The 23,086-nt window shown below is 46.2% G+C and overlaps 1 protein-coding gene across 1 annotated transcript; it reads left to right on the top strand.

The window, feature by feature from the left end:
- The first annotated feature begins 6,701 nt into the window (after positions 1-6,701).
- LOC146199740 (uncharacterized) lies at positions 6,702-7,410 on the top strand. Its single transcript, XM_084595884.1, has 2 exons — positions 6,702-6,949; positions 7,032-7,410. Exons 1-2 carry the CDS (start codon positions 6,702-6,704, stop codon positions 7,408-7,410), a joined length of 627 nt encoding a protein of 208 aa, XP_084452010.1.
- Positions 7,411-23,086: the final 15,676 nt, after the last annotated feature.

Here is a 23,086-nt window from a genome sequence, read left to right as displayed (position 1 = left end):
CTCCTTAATGGCAAGAAAACGCATTGTTCAAGACACCAATAGGGTAATCTGCTCGACATCTTGTTAAATGCAGAGAGGGTTGAAGGAGCAATGGTTTCAACTTCACTGCAAAAATGGTGCAACTGTTGGGCTTTACATTAAAGTGTTTTACTCTTGAAAGTTTTACTCCAGTACTTTTTAAGAAGTAGCATCTTAACTTTGATATATTTCACCACACTGCTACATCATAATTTATTTAACTCTAGGTTTAGGGACTCACTGTGAACTCCATTCGCGGGCTACCAGTGTGTTCCTGATGGCTATCGCAGATGTCAGAAAGTTGTGCACAAAGCTCATGTGTACAACCAGCTTACAAATTACTATTGTGATAAATTAAAACAAAGCTCGACAAATTGAAAAAATATGCACACAATTCTACTGTATACCTTTGGTGAGATACTGAGACACATTGTTTCAATAAAAGGTGAAATGCAATGTTGTAATGGACATTAAAAATTTAGCTCTTGGTTGTACATGGTTCACCAAAATAACGTTAACTTTCTCACTTTTTGCAAACTCAAGTGATTAGAAACTTTAGTCGCTTCCATCAGTATGCTGGCATTCTCAATTGTAAACACTATTACTCTGCCTTATTTTTGAACCTTCTTATGTGAAAATGTGGTACGGAAGGAAATAAATTGGAGTGAACTTTCATGGTGCCTAAGTAAGTGCTCAACAAGTGAATTGCAAACTTAGTGTGCCCTCCTTTATAATGAGCGACTGCTCACATTTAACTACACTGAGCAGATTTGCTTGTACCGATGCAGCAAGTCCATTCTGCCACTGATGTGTAAGTCTGTCAAGCGCGGAAGTAGCTGTGAGAAATAGAATTTTTTCAGCCGCGGTAGAGCCTGTGACACATACTTTGCATCATAAGGAACTTGAACAATCACATCATTTTCTACACTCCACACATAAAAAAAGCACACCTGGGTCTTTGCACAGAACATCTAAAACTGGACCTGGCTGTAATAGCCATTTGGTCCGCAGTCCTGAAGCTCTAGTTTGGCATCTTTGTTGAGCCTAACATCATACTTGCCACTGCTGATTAATGGTACACAGTCATTTGTATGGGGACATTTGATTTCAAGTATTGCATCCATGCCTTCAATAAGCCCATCAGGACTGGCAGAGAGCCATGGAAGCTCAGTGTTCACGACGGTTCCTGTTTGCCTAACAGTCAGCCCAGTCTTTTTCAAGAATTGCTTGCGGGCAACAGGCTCCATTTGTTTGCCATATCTGGTGGCGGCATTGCCAGAAAAGCTGGGTGAAAGCATCCTCACCGCTGCCTTCTCACATACTGTGCTTTCCCTTTTTGGGACTTTACTTACATTTGAAGTGGTAAAACGAAGTTTGCGGGAAAAAAACCACAGTGGCGTTGCTTGGGTAGCTGTCTCTGACTGAAGCATTTCAGCTCCTCGGGATGACAATGCCACATACTGCTCAAAAAACGTACTGCACACTGCACAGTTGTTGCTGCTGTGGTCACCATGCTTGTCTCCATCATTGCTGGGCAGGGGAGGTACTTGCCACTGTACTTGCGGGTGAAACGTCTCGTAAAGAAGAGTGCCTGCAAAAAATAGAATAGATCATAAATCACGTGAAACATGTTTCATCCCATGGCAAAAACTTAAAATAAGCCCTAAAACCAATTTATGATGAGCCTAATTTGCAGAAAGTTACCTGCATGCTGTGCAATGTTAGTGCACATAAAAATCTTTGTGGCTGAAGTCTGGCTGAAGGACTTAGAAGTCCTTCTCCATCCTGTTCCTCATGACATAAGTCAGTGAGCCAGTTTGAGTGTCTTAGCCTCAAAACTAATTGTTTATTGGGCAAGCTCTTTAGTAAGTAGCTCACAGCTTGCAGTGAACTGAATGTTTCTGCTAGTGTACTATGTGAACGTGAAACTAGGAGAAGCACTTTAAGCAACAGTTCTTTAAAGGCCCACTGTCCACCCTCCGGTCGAAAATATTTTCTTCCCCGGTGACTGTGAGACTTCACCCCTAGAACGCAAGGCCGCAAAATGTTTTCGAAAAGAGTAACTAATAACGCAGTTACAGCCACCGCAATCACCCGATTCTGTCATGCTTCTCTCCTTCCGTTCCCTCGCAAAGGTTTTTCACTCTCCTGCCCGAGGTCGTCTAGCCTCCGCAAGACAAATTCCCCTTCCTCCTCCGCGTTTGGCGGGAGGTGGGGCGTGGCACTCCGCGAGCGCGAAAAAAAAAAAAAAAAAACGGCTGAGGGAGCGCGCGCCAGCGCGCGCCGCTGGTTCAGTCTGGCCGTGGCGAGGGAAAAGCGCGCAGCGAGCAGTAAAGATCCCCAGGTGGTCGAAATTACTCCGTAGCCCTCCACTACGGCCCCTCTTTCTCTCTTTCCACTTTCATTCCCACCTTCCTCCCTTCCCTTACGGCGCGGTTCGGGTGTCCACAGAGCAAGTGTGACAGTTACTGCGCCTTTCCCTTCCTGTGAACCAATTTAATTTCATTTAAGCGGTAGACACCCATCCGTCTCCCGTCAGTCAGCGAGACGGACCAATGGATGTCGTTCGCGGTACGTACGTCATTACTGTGGCCCGTGGGGCCAGCGCAGGAAACGGGGAAGCTGGCTTCCCAAAGGAGAGCATGAGAGAGCTTTGAATTGTATTTTCGATGCTTTGTGGCGCGCGTGTCACTGTAGCATTTTGCACAGACTATCTCCGGTACCTGATCGAAACACTGGGCTCCTTTGCTTAAAAGGGCCTTCCCTGGACAGTGGCCCTTTAAGAAGCACTACTGTTTTTATATTACACATGCGACTGTCGAGACCTGAACCAACAAAGCATGCCGTGCCTTGGCACTGCGCAATTAGTTTTTTTTTTCCAAGTCTATGTTAGCATTCTGCTTTGAACTTATGTACTTAGTTTTCACCTTCAGTGATAGTCAGAAATATCGAAAGGAGCTCAAAAGATGAACACAGGGAATAATTCTCGAGTTTGTGCTTTTAACTATCACTGAACAGCGCTACCGCCTTTTAACTGCAAAGCTGTCCAGGGACAATTAAGTCAGATATTTGCAGTAATTTGAGGAGTTAAGCACAATATATAAGATATTGTCAATTCTAATTACCTGGGGTTTCAAGCAAGTAAGGAAATGGTGACTCTGCATGAAATTTCCGGATCTCTTCTCTGGTCATTGGCATGAATGATGGCCTCCGACGCTTTGTAGAGCTTGGTAGAGGGATCATCCACAACCTGCTTTTGAATCTTAAAGGATATATGTCGTCAAGCATGGCTGGCTCCACGTTGCGTTTCGTGTCGCTGTTCCATAGAGCTGCCCTGTCAGTGCAAGATGTTGTGGTCAAGCCTTTTGAAACCGCCATTTCTATTTTCCACAGCACTGCGCCAACATGACTGCAGGCTTTCCCTTTGCCGGCCATGCAAGTGCATCTGGTGGTTATAACTTCTTGTTGCTTCATGCATGCCCAAGCTGTTCTTGGCGTTGCACTCAAAGATTGAGATGGGCATACCATGCCTTTTACAGAGCACAGGTCACTAGATATTTTGTGCGCGAGGATTTTACCCACCCACCCACTTTGCAGATAGTTGTATGACTCTAGGGACCTGAAGTTTCTCATCTGCTGAAGATCACATGCTTAAGAATTCACCAAGTAAAAGATATCCGCAGCAGAAACACACGGCCATTCACGAATGTCTTCTGTCCATAGTGACTGCACCAGGGTGGCTGTATGTGAGATTGTCTGAAAAAAAAAAAAATGTTTGCAACTTCATCACTTTTATGCTGCAAGAGAGAAATACATAGAAAAGTGCACATAGATGAAGCAAGCATGGGCGTTATCACAAAGACGAGTGATAATCGAGTGTAGAAGGGCGGATTGCATGCGCGATGAGAGTAACACTGAGATTCTGATCTCCCTGCCTTTAAAAGTAACAGTAATCTACGCCTTCTAAGGAAAGGAAGGAGTATGCATTAGATTACTGCACCCGGCATTTTTCTCTTTGGCACTTTGTCTAGAGAGAACCTCACTGGCAGCGGTAGTCGGAAGTACACTTGTAGCTACGATGTATGTGTAAACACTGTTCTGAATGCATTTCCGCGTCAGGAACGAACAGCCAACAACACTAAGCGCATTATAAGCGTATATTTCTAGCCTATGTGAAGTATGTTATCGCGCGGTAGAGTACATAACCTACCTCATCAACTGATCAGCAGCTGCAGGTTTGATGGCGAAAAGCGATCAGGCGTCACACGTAGCGTGTGAATCACTGTCCCGGTCGCTCTTGGCGAGTATTATCGCGAATTCTATAGTTATTTGCGCTGAAGCAATGATGCAATGAAGAACTTCAAAAGCCAGCCATTACTTCTTGGCATGCACTTCGTTTCTCATAACAATCTGCATCGAAAAACAGCAGAATTGCACCGAACGACACTGATGGCATTCAATGTCGTGATTTCCGCGCAGATAGCAATGATTAAAGGGTGAACCATTATACTTACCTCTGATATCGACAGGTGCCTCGGAGTCCGGCGGCAACCCGACAGTGGCTGACGCCGACGCCATCCGGCAGTCGCACGGATTGATCCGCCGCCTCAGGCACTCGCTTTGGATTTCCAATATGTCGCCTCGCCTTCTGAAATGTTACAAGAACTACCAAGAGCACTGTGCTTGTGCGTGAATTTCAGAAATTTATTTTGGTTAAATTGGTCTGCAGGACAAAGATGCTCAGACTATTAACATGCTTTGCCATGCGTTCATACTTAGATACATTTAGTTTTCAAATGCCTTATATTGCATTAATTTTAATAAAGAAATGCAGAAAGAGTTTTTCTGTGTAACACCATTATGTCCACGTACATGTGTTGCCAAGACCTATTTCAATATATGTGCAGCTAATAGGCATGCAAAAAGTAAATGTCATGCACCACACGTCTTGCTGCCCTGTCAATGAATATGTGCATAATACACTCCTAGTCCCATGAACCTGGGTAGTTAGGTACTTTTTATACTAACATTGCTGATGGTAGCGACTTCACATTGGTCTCTGCAAGGAAATCACATTGAAAGTTGCAAACTCTTTGCAAAGTGACAAGGGATTTCTCTGTGGTGTAGGTACTGCTGCAACATACGTGGAATGAACCAACGAAGGCTTATGAATCTTACAGAGCATCCAAGGTGCACATTCAGCATACTTTGATCTCTGCATTGAGGGGTTAAGCACAAGTTTCAAATAGCTCTGGGCTCGCACTGCTTTGAGAATCAAGCTCAGACCTACCCCATCTTAAGTGTTGCAGCTCCTAATGAGTGCGATGGCAATGATTTATGTTCTTCCTCAAGGGTTCCACGCAGGGCATTACATGAGGGTTAGTAATAAAGCTCTCGAATTTCAGTGGTATGAAATACTCACATATACATACAAATTTCTTGCATATGCAGTACATACATATACAAATACATAGCATATAACAATGTTTTGAAAAACAAGAGCACGTCATAAACACATGTAAGAATGATACAAATTACTTTACAGATTTCATTTCAAAAAGATGGTAAAGATAATGTGGTAGAAAAGACAATGGCTGCAAACATCAACTTCCATCTTGCCTGTGTAGCTCAGCAATGAGATTCGTGACTTGGTTTTAAGTCATGAGTCATATATAGTACTGCCACATTCTATGCTCAAATCATTCGCACAACACCGATACAGAAATAAGGCACTGCAGCCCTATAGCGACATCACACTTACTTCAGCAGAGCAAGAAATGTTGCTCTAGTCTGTTGTACATGAAGTGTACTTTAACGTAAGTTCAGTGCCTTAAACTGCAGCAAGTATTCTCAAACTGAGTTTTGTGGAATTCTCTGGTTTCTTGTAACACTTCCTGGAATCCCCAAGCACCTATGTTCATGCATGCCTTCATTCTCCTTAGCCAGTTACTTTACTGCAGCTGCTTACTGCTTCACAGCGAGTCAACTCATTTGCTCAGGCACTGTGCAGTTTGCATACCCCTTTTACAAATGTCGGCCAGCACCTTTACAAAGATGGGCTCCGTCATGGGAGCAGGCCAAAACACAATGAAATATACTATAGAGGCCGACTGCATTTTAGCCAGACAGAGTTGGTCTTACACTTAGAAGGCTAAAACGTCTGAACACCCCTGCACTACAGATACCATGCACAATGTACAAAACATAACAAACGCCACCGTCACTCATCGGTTCAGAATGGGCTCACGCATGAAGTTGTTGAGATGACAACAAATTTTCCATATTTTGTTCAACTTCTCTGCCATGGTATTAGGAAAGACAGCACGAAGTATTCTGAAGTTTTTAACCTCCCTGATGACACGCTCAACATAGATTCGCAAGCTGGCTATCTGTCGTGTTGCTCTCTCATCTGCCAATGACAGCTGAGTGCGGCCGTTCAACATAGGTGGCATGTTTAATTCGACTCCAAGCTCACGAAGATCATCTTCAATAAGGAATCCTCTGTCCACCATTATACTGTCGCCTCCCTCGAGTAACTCATAGAGGCCACTGTTTCTTGTGATTTCTCGATCAGAAAGTCTACGAAGATCTTTGCAGTTTAGTGCAGCACTATGGCAGGTTTTTCTGATTTAATGTCGGAATATGTGTGTGTGTGTGTCTGTCGCATAAATTATCCCGTCCATATGTTGAATGCCATCTTTTTTTTCTTCAAGGTGTCATTTCATGGATTCCCAACCGATCCAGCATTATACAAGAAATGGATCATTGCAATCCGCAGAAAAGGAGGCGGCAACTTTACAGTTGGCAAATCATCAAAAGTTTGCTCAAAGCACTTTCGTGAAACTGACTATGTACCTGGTGTGGCAAGTGGCTATAGGCTTCTTCGGGACACTGCTGTGCCATCAGTATTTAGCAACTCTGAAGCAAGCACGTCACACAGTGCTGGCATCAGGGTTGACTGAGAGTACCAGCAGTAGCAGCATTACTATACCTGTGGATGCATTTATATGCAGTGATGAACAGGACACAGAAAGCTCATGCCAGCGGCCACAGACTAATTGTTCGACAAGAGATTTGGAGCAGGTCATTTCCGTTGGAGAACAGGAAAAAGCAATAAGGAGACTTCAAGATAGGTGCACACCACTGGAAGAACAGCTGACAGCAGCCAGGGAGGCTGCTCGCCAGCTGCAAGCTGAGAAAGAGGACCTATCTAATGAGCTTGCTGAAGAAAGACTTAAGGCGGCTGCCTTCTGCATCGAGTCATTTAAGGACTGTGATGAAGATGTCACATTTTATACTGGCCTGCCCGATTACAACCACTTCATTGGCCTTCTGCTTTTCTTGAAACTGGAAGAGGATGGTTGTGATGCTTTCTGCACTGACACTGGGTGATGCCAAGTCCAGTAAGGGTCGCAAACGAAAACTGACTGGGAAAAATGAGCTGTTTTCAGTTCTTGTGCGACTTCACCTAGGCCTGTTTGAAACTGATCTGGCACACAGATTTAATGCTTCGCAGTCCACGATCTCAAGAATACGTACTACCTGGCTGAACCTGATGTATGACAGATTATGTATGATACCCCTGTGGGCACCACGAGCTGTAATAAATGCAACCATGCCACCAGTTTTCTGAAAAGTATGCATCAACAAGAGTGACACTAGATGCAACTTAGATTCAGTGCAAAGTCCCATCATCTTTGTCACTGCAGTCTAGCACATATTCAGTTTATAAGCCATTCAACACCTTTAAAGGACTAATAGGTGTGCAACCTAATGGACTGCTCTCCTTTGTGTCTGAGCTATTCACTTCGTCAATCTCGGACAGAGAATGTGTGATCAAGAGTGATTTTCTTGATTTAGAGTTTGATGAGGGTGATTCTGTCATGGCAGATAAAGGCTTCTGTGTTGAAGACCTCTTATGCAAAAAAAAATGTTAACTTGAACATTCCATTTCTGATAAATAGGAAGTTTACAAACAGCGAAATGAAAGAAACTCGAAAAATTTCTTCACTCAACATTCACATTGAGTGCAGAATACAAAGGATCAAATCATACCACATATTTGACAGACCAGTACTCATCAGCTTGACACCACTTGTCAATCAGATATGGACTGTGACAGCCATCCTCTCAAATTTCCAGTCACCCCTATTACAACCTCGAGGAAGCATAACTACTTCTGATGAAGCAAGTGTCTGAATGTGGGATTGTGAGCATCTTGAAGATTGATATCGAGGACGCAAAAAATCATGCTCCCCTTTAAAAAAATATATATTGGTCACTCAGCAAAGCAAGTACTGAAGGCTGCCAAATTCTGCCAAATTGAGCACAAAGGATGTGTTTACATTTAAAATGGAATGTAAACAGTTTCTAATTAGTACAACAAAGATCTTCGATAATAGCCCGCTAAGATACCCCCTTGTTAGGGCCTCTCTTACCTAGATCCCCGTCAAATGTCCTCAAAGCCTGAGGAGTGCCTTGCAGGCTTAAGGAATGTTTTGGATGCTTCTTTGCAGCAAACAAGTTGAGCAAGCATTAACGTGATACAGTGCTTACTGAATACAGAGCCGCTGCAGGAAGAAAAATGCAGCCTTCCATTATGTAAGACATTCTAACAGTTTGGACAAGTTTTTTTTTTGCAGTCTTTTGAAATTCCGTGCTACATGCTCAAACCTCTGGGCAGTAGTCAAAGTGCTCCTCATTTTAAGCCGTGGGCAAGCTGCTGCTGAGAGGGGATTTAGTGTTAATCGGAAAATTTCCATCGAAAACATGAAATTTCCCATATGTCACAGAGAATTGTGTGTGACGCTGTAAAGAAGGCTGGCAAAATGCTTAAAGTTGCAATTACGAAGGAGCTGCGGAAATCTGTTTCATCTGCACAAAACCGTTGTCAAGCGTTCCTGGAGGAAGGAAAGAAATATGAAGCTCAGCAGTCAAGGCAGTCAAAGAGAAGCTGTATTGAAGATGAAGTTGAGTGCAGTAGACAGAAGAGCAAACTTTAAAGAACAATTGCCGATTTGATGACATCTGCTGACAGCTATGCTGAAAAGGCTGAGGGCACAAATGATGTCATATATATTGTGAAATGAAACAGCCTTAGGAAAACTGCAAAATAAAACATGCAGGAGCTGCAAGCCATTGACCATGAAATAGCAGAAAAGCTTCATTGAGCTTTTTTAATGTATTCGTTCAACAGTCTGTAACTGAATGCAGTTTATTACTAGCAGCAAGTGTTGTCATTGCTGTATTGTGTTACCGAACTGCGGCGCAGACATACATCAATGGAAGGCTGATCGCAGACCCTTCTGCACTGCGCAGTGTTCTCTTAAACCGAGATCAAGACCAAAGGAAGCGTTCTCATCAACGGTGTTTCAGTCCCAATAGCAAGTGTTGGCCCCGAAATCGTCCACGTGTCTATTTTCCGAGTGCCTCTGTGGGTGACCGATGATTGCTGCAGTGAAGTCAGCGTACGGTAACGTCCAGAATGTACACGAACCGGTCTTTAAAGGACGCCCCGGCATTGGCACAGGAATCAGAGTAGTCAAAATAGAAATGAAGAAGCCCATCCCGATGATGATGATGATGGATTTTAATGGCGCAAGGGCGACTCAGGCCAAAGAGCGCCAAACTCAAGGTTAATGGTGCACTCAAGTTTATATGATGGAATAGTTGTGATTTTTCATGAAGGGATAAAAAACTGGTGTATAGGGCCTAAAAATGTATTCGCTCTGTAATATCGCTAAAAACAATGGTGTATAGGGCCTAAATTCATTTGTGATATATAATGGATGCGCAATGTATAAGTAGATGTATTAAAAGATCTCATCCGTCCTCTCAAGGAGGAGCGGGCTGAGACCCACGTCGATAAGAAATTTCATGTAAAAAGCCTACTTCTGATAAAAATTTAAGCACCTGTTTTAAAGGAAACATTGGGTTGTCGCCAATAAAAATGGATGGGTGTGCAGGTATTTGATGAGTGAACAAGGAGGGAAAATGACGTCTTCTTTCTGGTTCCAGTTGTGCACATATGATTAAAACATGAATGACAGTGAGTCGATCACCACATCTCGAGCAGTGTGGTGCAGGAGAGTTGGTTAAAAGATATGTATGGGTTATGTATGTGTGGCCAATTCTCAGCCTGCACAGGGCTACTTCTTTAAATCTGTCTTGTTTTTCTGTGGTGTACCTGCCTATTTTTGCCTTTATTGTGTGTAGTTTATTTTCTGATGCTGCGTCCCATTCCTCTTGCCATTGTTGTCGAATCATGTTTTTTATGTGTGGTTTGAGGTCATGATAAGTTATCTTATCAATGTCTGTGTCATTTCGAAGGGCAGCTGAAGCAGCTAGCCTATCAGCTGCCTCATTACCAGGTATACAGCGGTGGCCTGGCACCCAACACAGTGTAATTTTAATTTCTTGTTCATGGGCAAACATAAGGGTGTTATAAAGAGAGTTCAGTACTGGGTTCTTATTTTGCCATTTCCAAAAGGATAGGGACTTTAAAACAATGAGGGAGTCTGTGTAGATGATCGACGTCTGTATTTTATTTTCTATAATGTGTCTCACAGCTAAAAGGATACCATGGCATTCAGCGGTAAATATACTAGTATGTCTGTTCAGGGTTTTTGACTGTGAAAACTGTGGTCCATGTGCTGCACAGGAGACTTGAGCAGACTTCGAAGCATCAGTGTAATATTCATCACAAGTGTACTTCTCCTGAAGTGACATGAAGTGCTGCTGTATGGCAATAGGGGATGCATGTTTGCCCACTTCAAGAAACGACAGGTCGCAATTAACACCGTGCATTTCCCAAGGAGCAATTAGGTCTTTTATGGAAGTTGTATGAAGACTGGTAACCGAAACATTCAGATATTCAATGTGCGTGGCAACTCTGATTGGATATGGTGTTAGAGATGGTTTTTTTGAGAAAAGTGCTGTGCCAGTTTTGTCAAGCAGGAGCCGACGACATGGATGGTCCAGTTGGCATAGTACCTTCATAGCATAAGTTAAAGAAGTAAATTGTCTCCTTCGTTGCAGTGACCATCGGTTCGCCTCGACATAGAGGCTAGCAATTGGGCTAGTTCGGAAAGCGCCCGTAGCGAGGCGAAGGCCGAGGTGGTGCACGGGATCGAGCAATTTTAGCGCAGAGGATGATGCTGACCCATAAACCATCGAGCAATAGTCAATGCGTGATAGAACTACACTATTCAGAAGGTTCAGAAGGCAGTCGCGGTCTGTGCCCCATGACCGGTGAGAGAGAATTTTTAACAAATTCATCGCTTTGAGACACTTCAGTCGCAACTGTTTTATGTGGGCAATGAAGGAAAGTTTTTCGTCAACAACTACGCCAAGAAATTTATGTTCTTTTTTAAAGGCAAGGCTCTGGCCATTCAGTGTAATGTTGGGGTCAGGCCTGATGCCACGCTGCTTAGAGAAAAGTACACAAACACTCTTTCCAGAGTTAAATTTAAACCCATTGTCATCAGCCCACCTGGACAATTTGTTTACAGCTAGCTGAATTTGTCGTTCACAGATGGCCAAGTTGCAAGATTTGAAGCTTATCTGGACGTCATCAACATATACAGAACAAGAAATAGTTTTTGGCAGCACGCTTTTTAAAGAGTTCATTTTGACTACAAAAAGTGTGCAACTGAGAACACCACCTTGAGGGACACCATTTTCTTGAATGTACTGCTTTGAATATGCATTGCCAACACGAACTTTGAAGGTCCGTTCAGACAAGTAACTTCGAATTGTGCTCAACATGTTTCCTGTGATGCCAAGAGAGAAGAGGTCGCGGATGATACCATAGCGCCAAGTGGTATCATATGCTTTTTCAAGATCGAAAAAGACAGATAAACAATGTTGTTTATGTACAAAAGCATCCCTTGCATAAGACTCAAAGGCAATGAGCTGATCAGCTGTTGATCGCCCAGCTCTAAAACCAGCTTGGTTTTGATAAAGAAGACCATTGTATTCAAGGAAATGGAGAAGGCGACGATTTACCATTTTCTCAAAAAGCTTGCATAGACAGCTGGTTAGTGCGATAGGCCGATAACTAGCAGCAAGTGTGGGTTCTTTTCCGGGTTTTAATATTGGGATGATGATCGCTTCCTTCCATGCTTTAGGAAAGTGTCCTGTGGCCCATACTTTATTATACAGGTAGAGTAGGGTTTCAACAGTGTTCACATGCAGATGCCTGAGCATTCCATATGTGATCCTGTCAGGACCTGGTGCTGTGTTACCACATGTGTCTAGTGCGATCTTCAGCTCCTGCATGGTGAATGGGCTATTGTATCCTTCTGAGGATGGCCTTTTATCATGTATGTGCTTCCTCTCCTCTCTTGCCTTGTGCCGCAAAAAGGAATCTGTATAGTGTGCTGAGCTGAATATGTATTCAAAGTGTTGCCCTAGTGTGTCTGCTTGATGTTCAAGAGAGTCACCACTGGTGCTGACAAGGGGCGTTGGGACTGTGCTATATCCTTTAAGTGCTCTTATCCTGTTGTGAACTTTGTGTGCGTCAGAATAGGAGTTCACTGAAGAAAGGAATGATGACCAGCTTTCTCGCTTGGAGATGCGTCGAATACGCCTGCCATTTGCCTTTGCACGCTTAAAGGCTATTAGGTTTTCGGCTGTGGGGTATCGGCGTAGTTTCGACCATGCCCTGTTTTGAGTTTCACGAGCAGTCTTACATTCTGCATTCCACCAGGGTCTTCGTTTATTTCGTGGCTTACTTGACGTCTGTGGAATGTATTTTTCTGCTGCCTCTATGATGTGCAGCGTGATTAAGCGTTAAGTTTCATCAACGCCTAAGTCAGTAACTGATGAACTGGCCAATGATGACTGTTCCCTGAACATCTTCCAGTTGGCTGCATTTTCTTTGAATTTTCTGGGATTCGACACATTTTCATTTCCGTTCCCAGTATATTTTATTAAGATCGGAAAATGGTCACTTCCGTATAGATTGTTAATGACAGTCCACTCTGTAGCTGCCAGGAACATCGAGGAGCCAATGGCTAGATCTATGGATGTGTAAGAGTTATAAGCTATATTGTAGTAAGTTGGCTGTTTCGTGTTTAGTAAGCATGATCCCGAGGACAATAAGAATTTTTCGATTAGAACGCCTCGGGAGTCCGTTCTTGTACATCCCCATAATGGGTGGTGAGCATTAAAGTCTCCGACCAGCAACCAAGGTTCCGGAAGTTGACCAATCAATTTTTCAAAACTTTCGCTACTTAGCTTATAAGTTGGAGCAATATACAGGGAACATACGGTTGTTATTTTGCCATAAACTAAGCTTCTGATTGCCACTGCCTCTAAGTCTGTGTTGAGTGAGATGTTTCGAGAGGGGATTGATTTTTGTGTTACAATGGCAACGCCACCAGAGGAGTGAGAGCTGCCTTGCCTGTCGTTCCTGAATACATTATATTGCTTAAGGAAATTTGAGTCTGCTGGTTTTAAATGGGTTTCTTGCAGACAAAGTATGTTTGGTTGATAGTCCGCAAGAATTTCATATATATCATCTAAATTTTTAAAGAGTCCTCGGCAGTTCCAATAAATGAGGAGCGCCATAATTAAAAGTTATTTAAGGGACAAGTTTAAATTTAGTTTGTAGGTCCTTGGGACCTGTTATTGGGACTTTTCCCTTTCTTTTTCGCTCCAGAGAGCTTTGCCGCCTAGGCAGCTGGGGTGAAGAAGTTGTGTCCATCGCATCTTCAGATGCGGTGGACGACTGTGCAGATAGCACAGGATTGTCAGTTTTAGGCCTCGACTCATGGGTCGAGGCCTTTGGGCCGGCTGACCTGGGGGTCCGCGCAGCCAGCTTTGCGGGTGGTGGTGGAGTAGCGCTAGCTGACTCCACCGAGGGCGCAGGTGGCGCTGCCCTGGAAGAACTGTGTGCTTCCTGGGCAGGTGCCGACGACCGCTGTGATGCCGCGCCCTGCTGCGTCACAACGGAGTAGTGTGGCTTTTGAGGAAGAGAAAGCCGCTTTCGTGCCTCTCCGTAAGATATGTTTTCGGTGACTTTCAGTGTAATTATTTCTTTTTCTTTTTTCCAGTATGGGCATGAGCGTGAATAAGCTGGGTGGTTACCTTCACAGTTTGAGCAGAGAAGTAGCTGTTCTTCGCAGTTGTCTGTAGGGTGTTCGTGCGAGGCACACTTTGCACATGTGAGTTGGCCACGGCAACTCTGAGAGCCATGGCCATATTTCTGACATTTGAAGCAACGGCGTGGGTTAGGGATGTAGGGCCTCAGTTTTATCTTTGTGTAGCCTACTTCGACAGATTCTGGGAGAGTGCTTGCAGCAAAGGTGAGTACAATGTGCTTTGTTTCTATCTCTTTGTTATCTCGTCTGATCTTTATCCGGTAAACATCTGTGACATTTTGTTCCTTCAGGCCTTCAAGAAGTTCTTGTTCACTCACGCACCTAAGGTCATCATCAGAGATGACTCCTCGGGCAGTGTTTAGTGATCGGTGCGGGCTAATCTGTACCGGTATTTCTCCAAATGATTCGACTGCACTTAGCTTCTGATATTGATGATTGTACATTAATTCTAGTAACAGGTCACCGTTTCCAAGTTTCTTTATCTTATAGCCCTGGCCAATGGCCTCAGTCAACGTTCGGGAAACAACAAATGGGGACACAAGTCGTGCAGTGATTTCCTCGTGGTCACTGTGGACCACGTGGAAACGAGGAAAGTTGTTTATGTTCTTTGAGAAGAACATGGTGGTCTCGGTGCGCCCCCTTTTAGAAGGAGGACGATCGGGGTTAAGGAGTTTAGATGCCATAAAAAATTGTATTGTTCGGCTGCAGTGCCAGCCACCCACCATGGAGCCCAACGAGGGGACGGGACAGAAATTGTCAATTCCTGCCCACGCCAGCTGTACACCGTAACTATAACCCAATATGGCGTAACTCAGGGTAGCTAGCCACACAAGGTTAACCCTCGCCGCCTGGAAGTAGGAAGAAATGAAGAAGGTAAGAGAGGACAGGACAGTTCTAAGAAAGAAAATAGGAAAGTGAAAGATGGAGGGGAGAACAGGAAAAGGTGACTGCCGATTTCCCCCGGGTGGGTCAGCCCGGAGGTGCCGTCTATGGGAAGCGTGGGCCAAAGTGGTGTGTTGCCTCTGCCGAGGGGCCTTAAAGGTCCAAACACTCGGCATTGGCTCAACCACCAGGATCCCCTTTTCCCCAGACACGACGATGCCACGCACGGCTAAGCGTAGGTGCTCGGGGTCCGTGGTGTCGCACAAAACACACAAACACCTGCTTTAACAGGTGCCCCCTGCGGGGGAAGAAGCCCATCCCCAATTTTCTTTCAGTTCAAGGCCACACAATGATGTGTGATTATCGGGGCGTTCAGAAGGTGTGCTCCAAGTGCCGCCTGTCAGGCCACATCGGAAGAGACTGCCACACTCCCCGCTGTTCAAGATGCGGTATTTTCGGACATGCCACGGAGGGGTGCGAAGAACCGTGCCGCAGGTGCGGTGGACATCACACAACTGTTGACTGCGTGCGGCCAAGGTCTTTTGCGGCGGCAGCGGCCTCCGAGGAACACAGAGCGCGCTCTCCAGCAGTAGAGCGACGAGACGTCACACCGGGGGCTGACTCAGTAGCAGCTTCCGACACGGAAGAACTCACCATAGACGAGAAAACCGACGATGATTTTTTTCTGACATCAATAAGGGCACCATAGATTCACCACAAGACTTCCCAGAACTTCCTTCCACATCATCTGACGAGTCGAGCGGAGACGCCAGCCGGAACATAGAGCAGCCGGATGACGCCGCTTCAACATCCAGCGACTCAACATTCCAATCCAGTGCAAGCAACACTTCGCACCTCACCGAGTTTCAACGTAACCCGGTTGCACGTGGCTCCCGAGCGACAGGAGGCGACGGCTCGACGGGTCGACACAGCATGCCACAAAGTGTTCCACAGAACATTCGAGTGAAGAGACTTGTGACTGACTCTCGGAAAATAGACTTGAAAAACCCACTCAACCTCCTCGTCGGATCACTCACGGGCGACAGCCTCATGGAGTGCGACCGCCAGACTGTGAAAAGGGGACATCCCGAGTCGGCAGACAGTGACGACTCGCCCAACTCGAGTAAGCCCAACAAAATTTCCAGTGCCCAGGCGCAGTCTGGGCACTGGGAATTTAGTTCAGAATATCCATGTGCGCACTTTCATAATAACAATGGCAGCAATTAATCTTTTAACTCTGAATGCTCAGGGCTTAAGGAACCTGAACAAACAGAGGGAGATTGTAAACTTTTCCCGTGCTCGCAATGTGGATATTCTTTTCTTACAAGAGTGCAATTTTAGTTGTCCATATGATGTTCAATCTTTTTGTGATCGCTTTTGTGTTCATGCTTTTTTTACACTTACTGATTCACATATGTCTGGTGTTGGAGTTGTTTTCCTTAAACCACATTTTCGTCGTGGTGCCCACTGCGTATATGGTTTCGATGGTCGCACCTTGGCTGTAGATTTCAATGTGCAAGGCAGACGTGTGCGCGCACTTGTGGTTTATGCTCCATCCCAGCGATCTTCCACCTCTGAGTTTTTCGATTCTTTGGATACTTTTTTGTTGGACAATTATCCCACCTTCATAGTTGGTGATTTCAACTGTGTTGAAGACCCTTACAGGGATGTTAGCGGTAGGAGACAAGGTAGGCCCTATAGCGGGGCCCGAGCCTTAAAACAACTGGTACATAATTTCAAACTGAGAGATGGCTGGATAGAGTTGCACGGTGAAACGTTCTTTGCCACATGGCAGCGAGGCAGAAATAAGAGTCGGCTAGACCGCTTTTACTTCCCAGAGAATCTCATTAATTATGTCACTAGTTGTGAAGTCCATACGTTCCCACCCGATGTCCCGGGCATCTCCGACTATTACCCAGTTTCAGTGACACTCCACTTCAATCACCCTGTCCCACATAGGGACCAGTGGAAAATGGACTTGACATTGGCCCACGACCCTCAAAGTGTAGCTTCCTTGAAAGAAGCCTTAGCAGGAACGTGCAGCCACGCTCCTCAACCGAGTAGCTGGGACGCTCTAAAGACCATATGGCGAACGGAGCTCATTAAAGCAGGTCGAAATAGAAGGGCACGTTTAACTGCCGAAATAAATGATACACTTCGTAGGGCACGCATTGTGCGACGGGGCGTGCCCCTCACGTTCACAATGCATGACTATTTGAACCAATTGCAAGCCCGCTATGAACTCTTACTTCGACTCAACTCCCGAACTGCGGCGCAGACATACATCAATGGAAGGCCGATCGCAGACCCTTCTGTACTGCGCAGTGTTCGCTGTGGCTCGTTAGAATGTCGAGAGGTGATCCCTTTCGTTCAGTTGCCGGACGGAACACAGTCTGATCATGCTGATGATATTGAAGCCGTTTTTAGCACGCACTTTATGCACTTATTTACAACAGAGTGCGATTTTTGCACAGGCATAGCCTGCATTCCTGAGGAGAGTCGTGATAGTCTGTGTGGCCCAGTCACCCTAGAGGAGCTAAACTTTACGCTCCAAGGGATGAATGCCTCTGCTGCCGCAGGCCCTGATGGGCTACCACTTATTTTCTACTAAACTTTCTTCACCGAAATACACGCCCACCTGCTATCAATGCTTAATGGACTGCTTACTGATGGGCTTCAGCCATAGACAGAAGGCCATAGACAAAGCAGCCTCTCTCAAGAAGGAGGACACGGGATGCCTACTGCCCTCAATAACGCTCTGTGTAGGCTTCCCATACATGATCACTAGGAACATCAATATCACCGATGGCCTAGTGAACGGCGCCATGGCAACGCTGCGCTACATTCACAACAACATGAATAAGCCAGCGCACCTGTGGATGCAGTTCGCCAATCCCAAGACAGGCTCATTAACTAGAACCAAATGTCTGCACCACAGAATTCACGACAAGGCAATTGACTCAACATGGGTGCCGATCGAGACAGTCAAGTTCTCGTGTCACCTCAAAGGAAGAGCCATAGGACATATTTAACTCAAGCGAGACCCGTTCCCTATAACAATGGCATCAGCAATTACCATACACAAGTTGCAACAGGGTTTTTCTAGTCAGTAGTGGTCTATGACTACAGTTCGCAACGTTCTCAAGCTCTCATGTATGTCGCTCTCAGCCGAGTTACAAGCCTCGGCGGTCTCTACTTAACCATGTCGGACGAACCACGAGAAGGGTCGACAGCCAAGTTCCAATGACCATCACTGAACAATGCAACTCACTCATCAAGGCATCAGTTCCCAGTCGGGTTTGTGAATATACGCTCATTCTCCTTGCATGGGAGGGATGTAGCACACGACCATGTCCTAACCAAGTGGAAGATCCTGTCTGATAAACTTGAACAAGTCTCACGGTATTGCCAATTGAAATCAAAGGGTCTGACCTTCAAACCAAGCAGTCGGTGTTGCCATTTACGCACACCCAGACGTGGCTCTGACACCATTGGAGTTTGCCAACCTACACTTTGACGTTGGTGATGTGTGTGGAGTCAAGCTTGAATCTCGGCTCAACATTGTGTGCGTCTACTTGGTTGCTAACCTACCTCAACGAGCGGCACATGACTTCATGACTTGAGCTCTTCCTGGCAGCCTCAAAATTCATCCAATGGTTGTCATTGGTGACTTTAATCAAGATTCCAGAACACATTGACACTTCTTGGAAGCAATAAAGGATTCACTTGGGCTACACTTGATGACTCCACCAGACAAAAGCTACAACCAAGTACAGGAGCTGCTTAGACCTCATAGCCAACCCCTACCCCAGCGTTAAGGAACTAGACTACATATCTGTGCATTTCAGCGATCACAAGGCAGCGATCGTAGATGTAGATTCACTCAGGCGCAAAGCCTTCACCGGCCATGAGCCATCAGCAGACATCTTCCCAGATCTGAACTTTAAGAAAGCATGAACACAACCTAAAACACCAAGGCAGCAGAAGTGTCGTGTTAAAGAAGGCAGACAAAGTGTATAGTCAAAAAGTGCAGTCAAATAAACCACTGATTAAGCACAAGCAGGTCTCATTGTAAGTGCCTAACAGTGCATAAGTAAAGGCTTTCGCCTTGCAGCACTTTAGGCAACCAAAGTGCCCCTTGAATTTTTTTGCCATGCTCTTCGTTCCATAGCAGGCATCAAACGGGGTCCAATTGAGCACTCCTTACTAAGGCTTTATGAGACTCTTCGCCACATCCAGTACAGTCTCCCAGTACTTTCTAATATAAGCACTTCCTTCCTGCTTGCAGACTTCAGAGAGCGTGCAAGCGCAGGCACTGAAGATATGCCTTGGACTGCCCAGATGCACCTCTAACAAAGGCAGAATTGAAGAGGTACATGCTCGCCCAATATTTATATACTTGTTTCACGAACCGCTTCGTGTGTATTTATGAGCACTTACACAACACCGCCATCACCCACTGAGCAAGGTTTTGGATGAGTGGCCGGACTGAAGTTTTACAAGTGCACTCCGCTGCCATCAGTTGCAAGTACCTACAGGATATGCCCTCCCATGTCCCGCCCATCCACCATGGGTGATGGATAAACCTTTGGTGCTCCTACGTGTTCCCGGGATACTAAAGAAATCAATGGTGCCATTTAGTCGGCTACGACAACTTACTATGGTGCACATCTGGAGAGAATATAATTATATTCACTGACGGATCTGTGTCAGCACAGGTATCCACTGTAGCTGTGGTCAAACCCTCTCAGAAAACAACTCTCCATTTCCTTTTGGGGCATACTTTTACGTCAACCGCTGCTGAACTTGTAGCCCTTCGAGAATCTGCTACATGTGGGGAACCACCTCTAAAATGGTGTATATTCACAGACTCAAAGACTGCATTGCAAATTTTGGAAAATTTCTTATGCCACACCGCCTACCAGTCTCTGGCACTAAACATCATAGAGCTCCTTACATCTGCCTGACTACAGGGCCACATGATAATGTTTCAGTGGATCCCTGCCCACTGCGGGCTCCATGGAAATGAACAGGCCGATGCTAAAGCTAAAAGTGCCCTCAGATATGGCCTCCAAACAGCTGTGCCTTTTTGAAGATCGGATACCACGTGTCTTCTTACGAGCTGTATGAAGAATGCTACGGAAGCTTACTGGGCCCAGTCAGACGCTCAACACGTCTGTCTAGGAAGACTCGATCGAACACTGACATTTTGTTCCGCATAGAATTCCATGCCATCATGCATACTTGCTACATAAACTTCGTTTAAAAGAGGCTTTTGCACGCAAGCACTTGCATTTAATTGGATAGGCGGACTCCCTAGAATGTTCAACTTGTGGCATCCCTGAGACTGTGGACCATATATTATTGGTGTGCTCGGTGTACGCACATAAACGAAAAGTGCTAGTCATTTCGTTGAAGCGTTTGGACAAGAGGCCTCAGCCGGAGAAGCTGCTGCTGGGCACTTGGCAGGACAAGGGAGTTCAGGCAGTGCGGGCTCTTTGCCGTTTTTTGTGCAACATCGCACTCGACTCACGTTTGTAACGTAAGTTGCTGTGCCTGTATATTTTCATATGCCTTCTCCCACATCGTCATCCATCATGACCTTTTTTTCTCCCCTTTCCCAGTACAAAGTAGCAGGCCAGATTTAATCATTCCAGCCAACCTCTGTCTTTCCTATAAATAAACGGGCGTATGCGGTGCCTTGAAGGCTAGAGTCTGGCCCCGAGAAACGTGACTGATCCCACGAGAGCAAAAAAGCAGGCAGAGACTGCACACAGAATCCTGATCAACGGGAAGAGCAGCAAAAGATGGCTGATGTCACTCCGGAAGTTCAGATTGCTGGGGATAGCCCCTGGGCCTTATTACTGGCATTATTACTACTGGGCATTTCCCTGGGCAGTCAAATTAAGCTGCATATGCAATGCGACAGTGGACATGTTACAGCATCTGCCCTGGCAGCAAGGTGGAAGCAGCAACCGTACACACAGGGCTGGCCAATTTAAAGGAGCTGAGCCGAGCGATATTGCACAGTGTGTTCGGGAGAACATGGTCCCCTATGCAAATAGACTAGTTACTTGCTCCATCCCGGAACCCACAACTAGGGGAAAGTGCATGCTAAGGCAATGTTGGCGAATGCAGAGCTGAAGAACGTGTGGCAGGCTTAAGTCTGCATTTGTTGACCTCTCAAGTCTGCAAACAGGGGAGGGACAGCTCGCACGGGACGGGATCCAGTACCATGCCGTTACAACTCGTGACATTGCGGGCCAGCTGGCTCATGCAGCACACCCTTTTTTAGGACTACGTCAAACCCAGAAGATTGAGGACAAGTCTGCTCAGCAGCAGAGGAAGTCCGTCCCAAGGAGCCAAACCTCGTTTCTGGAGAAGCAAATCCCGCCTCTCCCCCAACCAGTTCTGGCCCCTCTGGACATATAAGCATGATGCAATGTATGGGCAAGTCGTTGGGGCCATGGGACAAGAACTCGATGAGCCAAGCAACTGCTCCTAAACCCACATACAATGGCATCAGGTTGCATGCAAATGCTCATCGCGGAGCCACTGCCGTGGATCCAGGGGAGATGGGAGCCGCACCCCTTTGAGACACAAGCGGGCGTCCACCTCAACCCTGGCCTACCAGGCTCCATGACTGCCCTCCTGGTCATTGACACAACTGATGCACAATCCCCAATCAATGCCTCAAGCCACCCATTCAATGCACAAAACAGGGGCACCCAGCACCAGTCCCGATTTGGTCCGAATCATCGGCGACCTTGTGCACCAATTCATGCGGACATCACAGTGACCCCACCGCTAGCAGCAATGAACAGACGCCGATCCTATCGCTCCCAAAAGTACAAGCGATAGCGATGCATCAAGGTTGGCTTCTTAAACCTACACGGCACTCGCTGCACGCAGGAATGAGTGGAGCTCTACCGCGCACTAGATGCAGAACAATTCATGGTGTATGCAGTTGGGGAAATGCACCTGCGGGATCTGGAAGAGCCCTCTATCCACCCAGAATGGTGCTGGGCGAGCAACAATGGACAGGAAGGTCGCAAGGGTGGTGCAATGGCGCCGAGACTTAATGGTGTGCACCATAGCAGGCATGTTGCGACTATCTGCAGGTCTCTGGCGATGTGTTGAGGCATAGCCTCCTTTATACTGTCTGTGCCTGGCAACTGCACGCTCCGCAGCCGTCGTCGCTGCTCCTCCTTAATTTGTTGAGAAGTCACGCCGCTGGCTGCTGAGAGATGGCGACGGTGTCACGAAATCGGCGCACATTTTATTAAGCCGGCGCGGCGCGAGGCCCGTGCGGCGCCGCATCGAAATTTCCAAAAGGTTCGAGAAAAGCCTCCTTCCCTGCGTGAGAGCGCGCATAGCTTCATATGCGTCGCCGTCACCCTCTTTCTCATCACCCGGCGATGACGGTGACTCATCAGTCTGGAAAATGCCAGCTGTCTCCAGAACCTTCGGCGGCGCCTGACCAATGACGACGCGCGGCTCGACGGGAGGAAAAGGGAGCGCTCTAACCGGTGAAGCTAAGTGTGCGTGCGCGCTAGCCTTGGCGCGTGTTAACAAAGAGACGCAGTGCGCCCTATTTATTGAGGCCGCGCCGCTTGTGTAGTCAGTCAGTCAGTCAGTGACTGCAGCGTGTTCGCTAGTGCTTTGGCTGGACTCCCGGGGATCACCCGCTGCTGGCAAGCCCACGGACCTGCGAGGGAGCGGCACTCGTCTTGCATGGCGGCCACATCGTGACTCTCGAGGCGTCGGACTGCAACAGTGCCCGGTGAACAATTTGGTGTTTGTTTACGGTGACTCTCTCGTGTTTGATCTGTGTTGTAAAGCCTCTGTGTTACTGAATACTTCTGTAGTTGTATGCTTAGCGTTGTTTTTGTGGACCTTTCGTCTGTGCATTTTAAGTGTTCTTGTGTATTCCTCTGTATCGTCTTTTGCTGTGTATAGAGTTTGTTTTGTTTGTTACTTCTGACTCCTATCCTTACTCTGGCTTGAACCGGCGACAGCTGGGCACCAAACGGCCATCCACTTCTGTCACTACAAGGTAGTTGAATTCTGGCTGAGCTTGC

This window comes from Amblyomma maculatum, chromosome 2 (assembly GCF_055883805.1).
Source record: "Amblyomma maculatum isolate TAMU_Amacu chromosome 2, ASM5588380v1, whole genome shotgun sequence".
Classification (NCBI taxonomy): Eukaryota; Metazoa; Arthropoda; class Arachnida; order Ixodida; family Ixodidae; genus Amblyomma; species Amblyomma maculatum.
The sequence above is the reverse complement of the archived record's forward strand: the minus strand, read 5'-3'. Positions and strand labels throughout refer to the sequence as shown.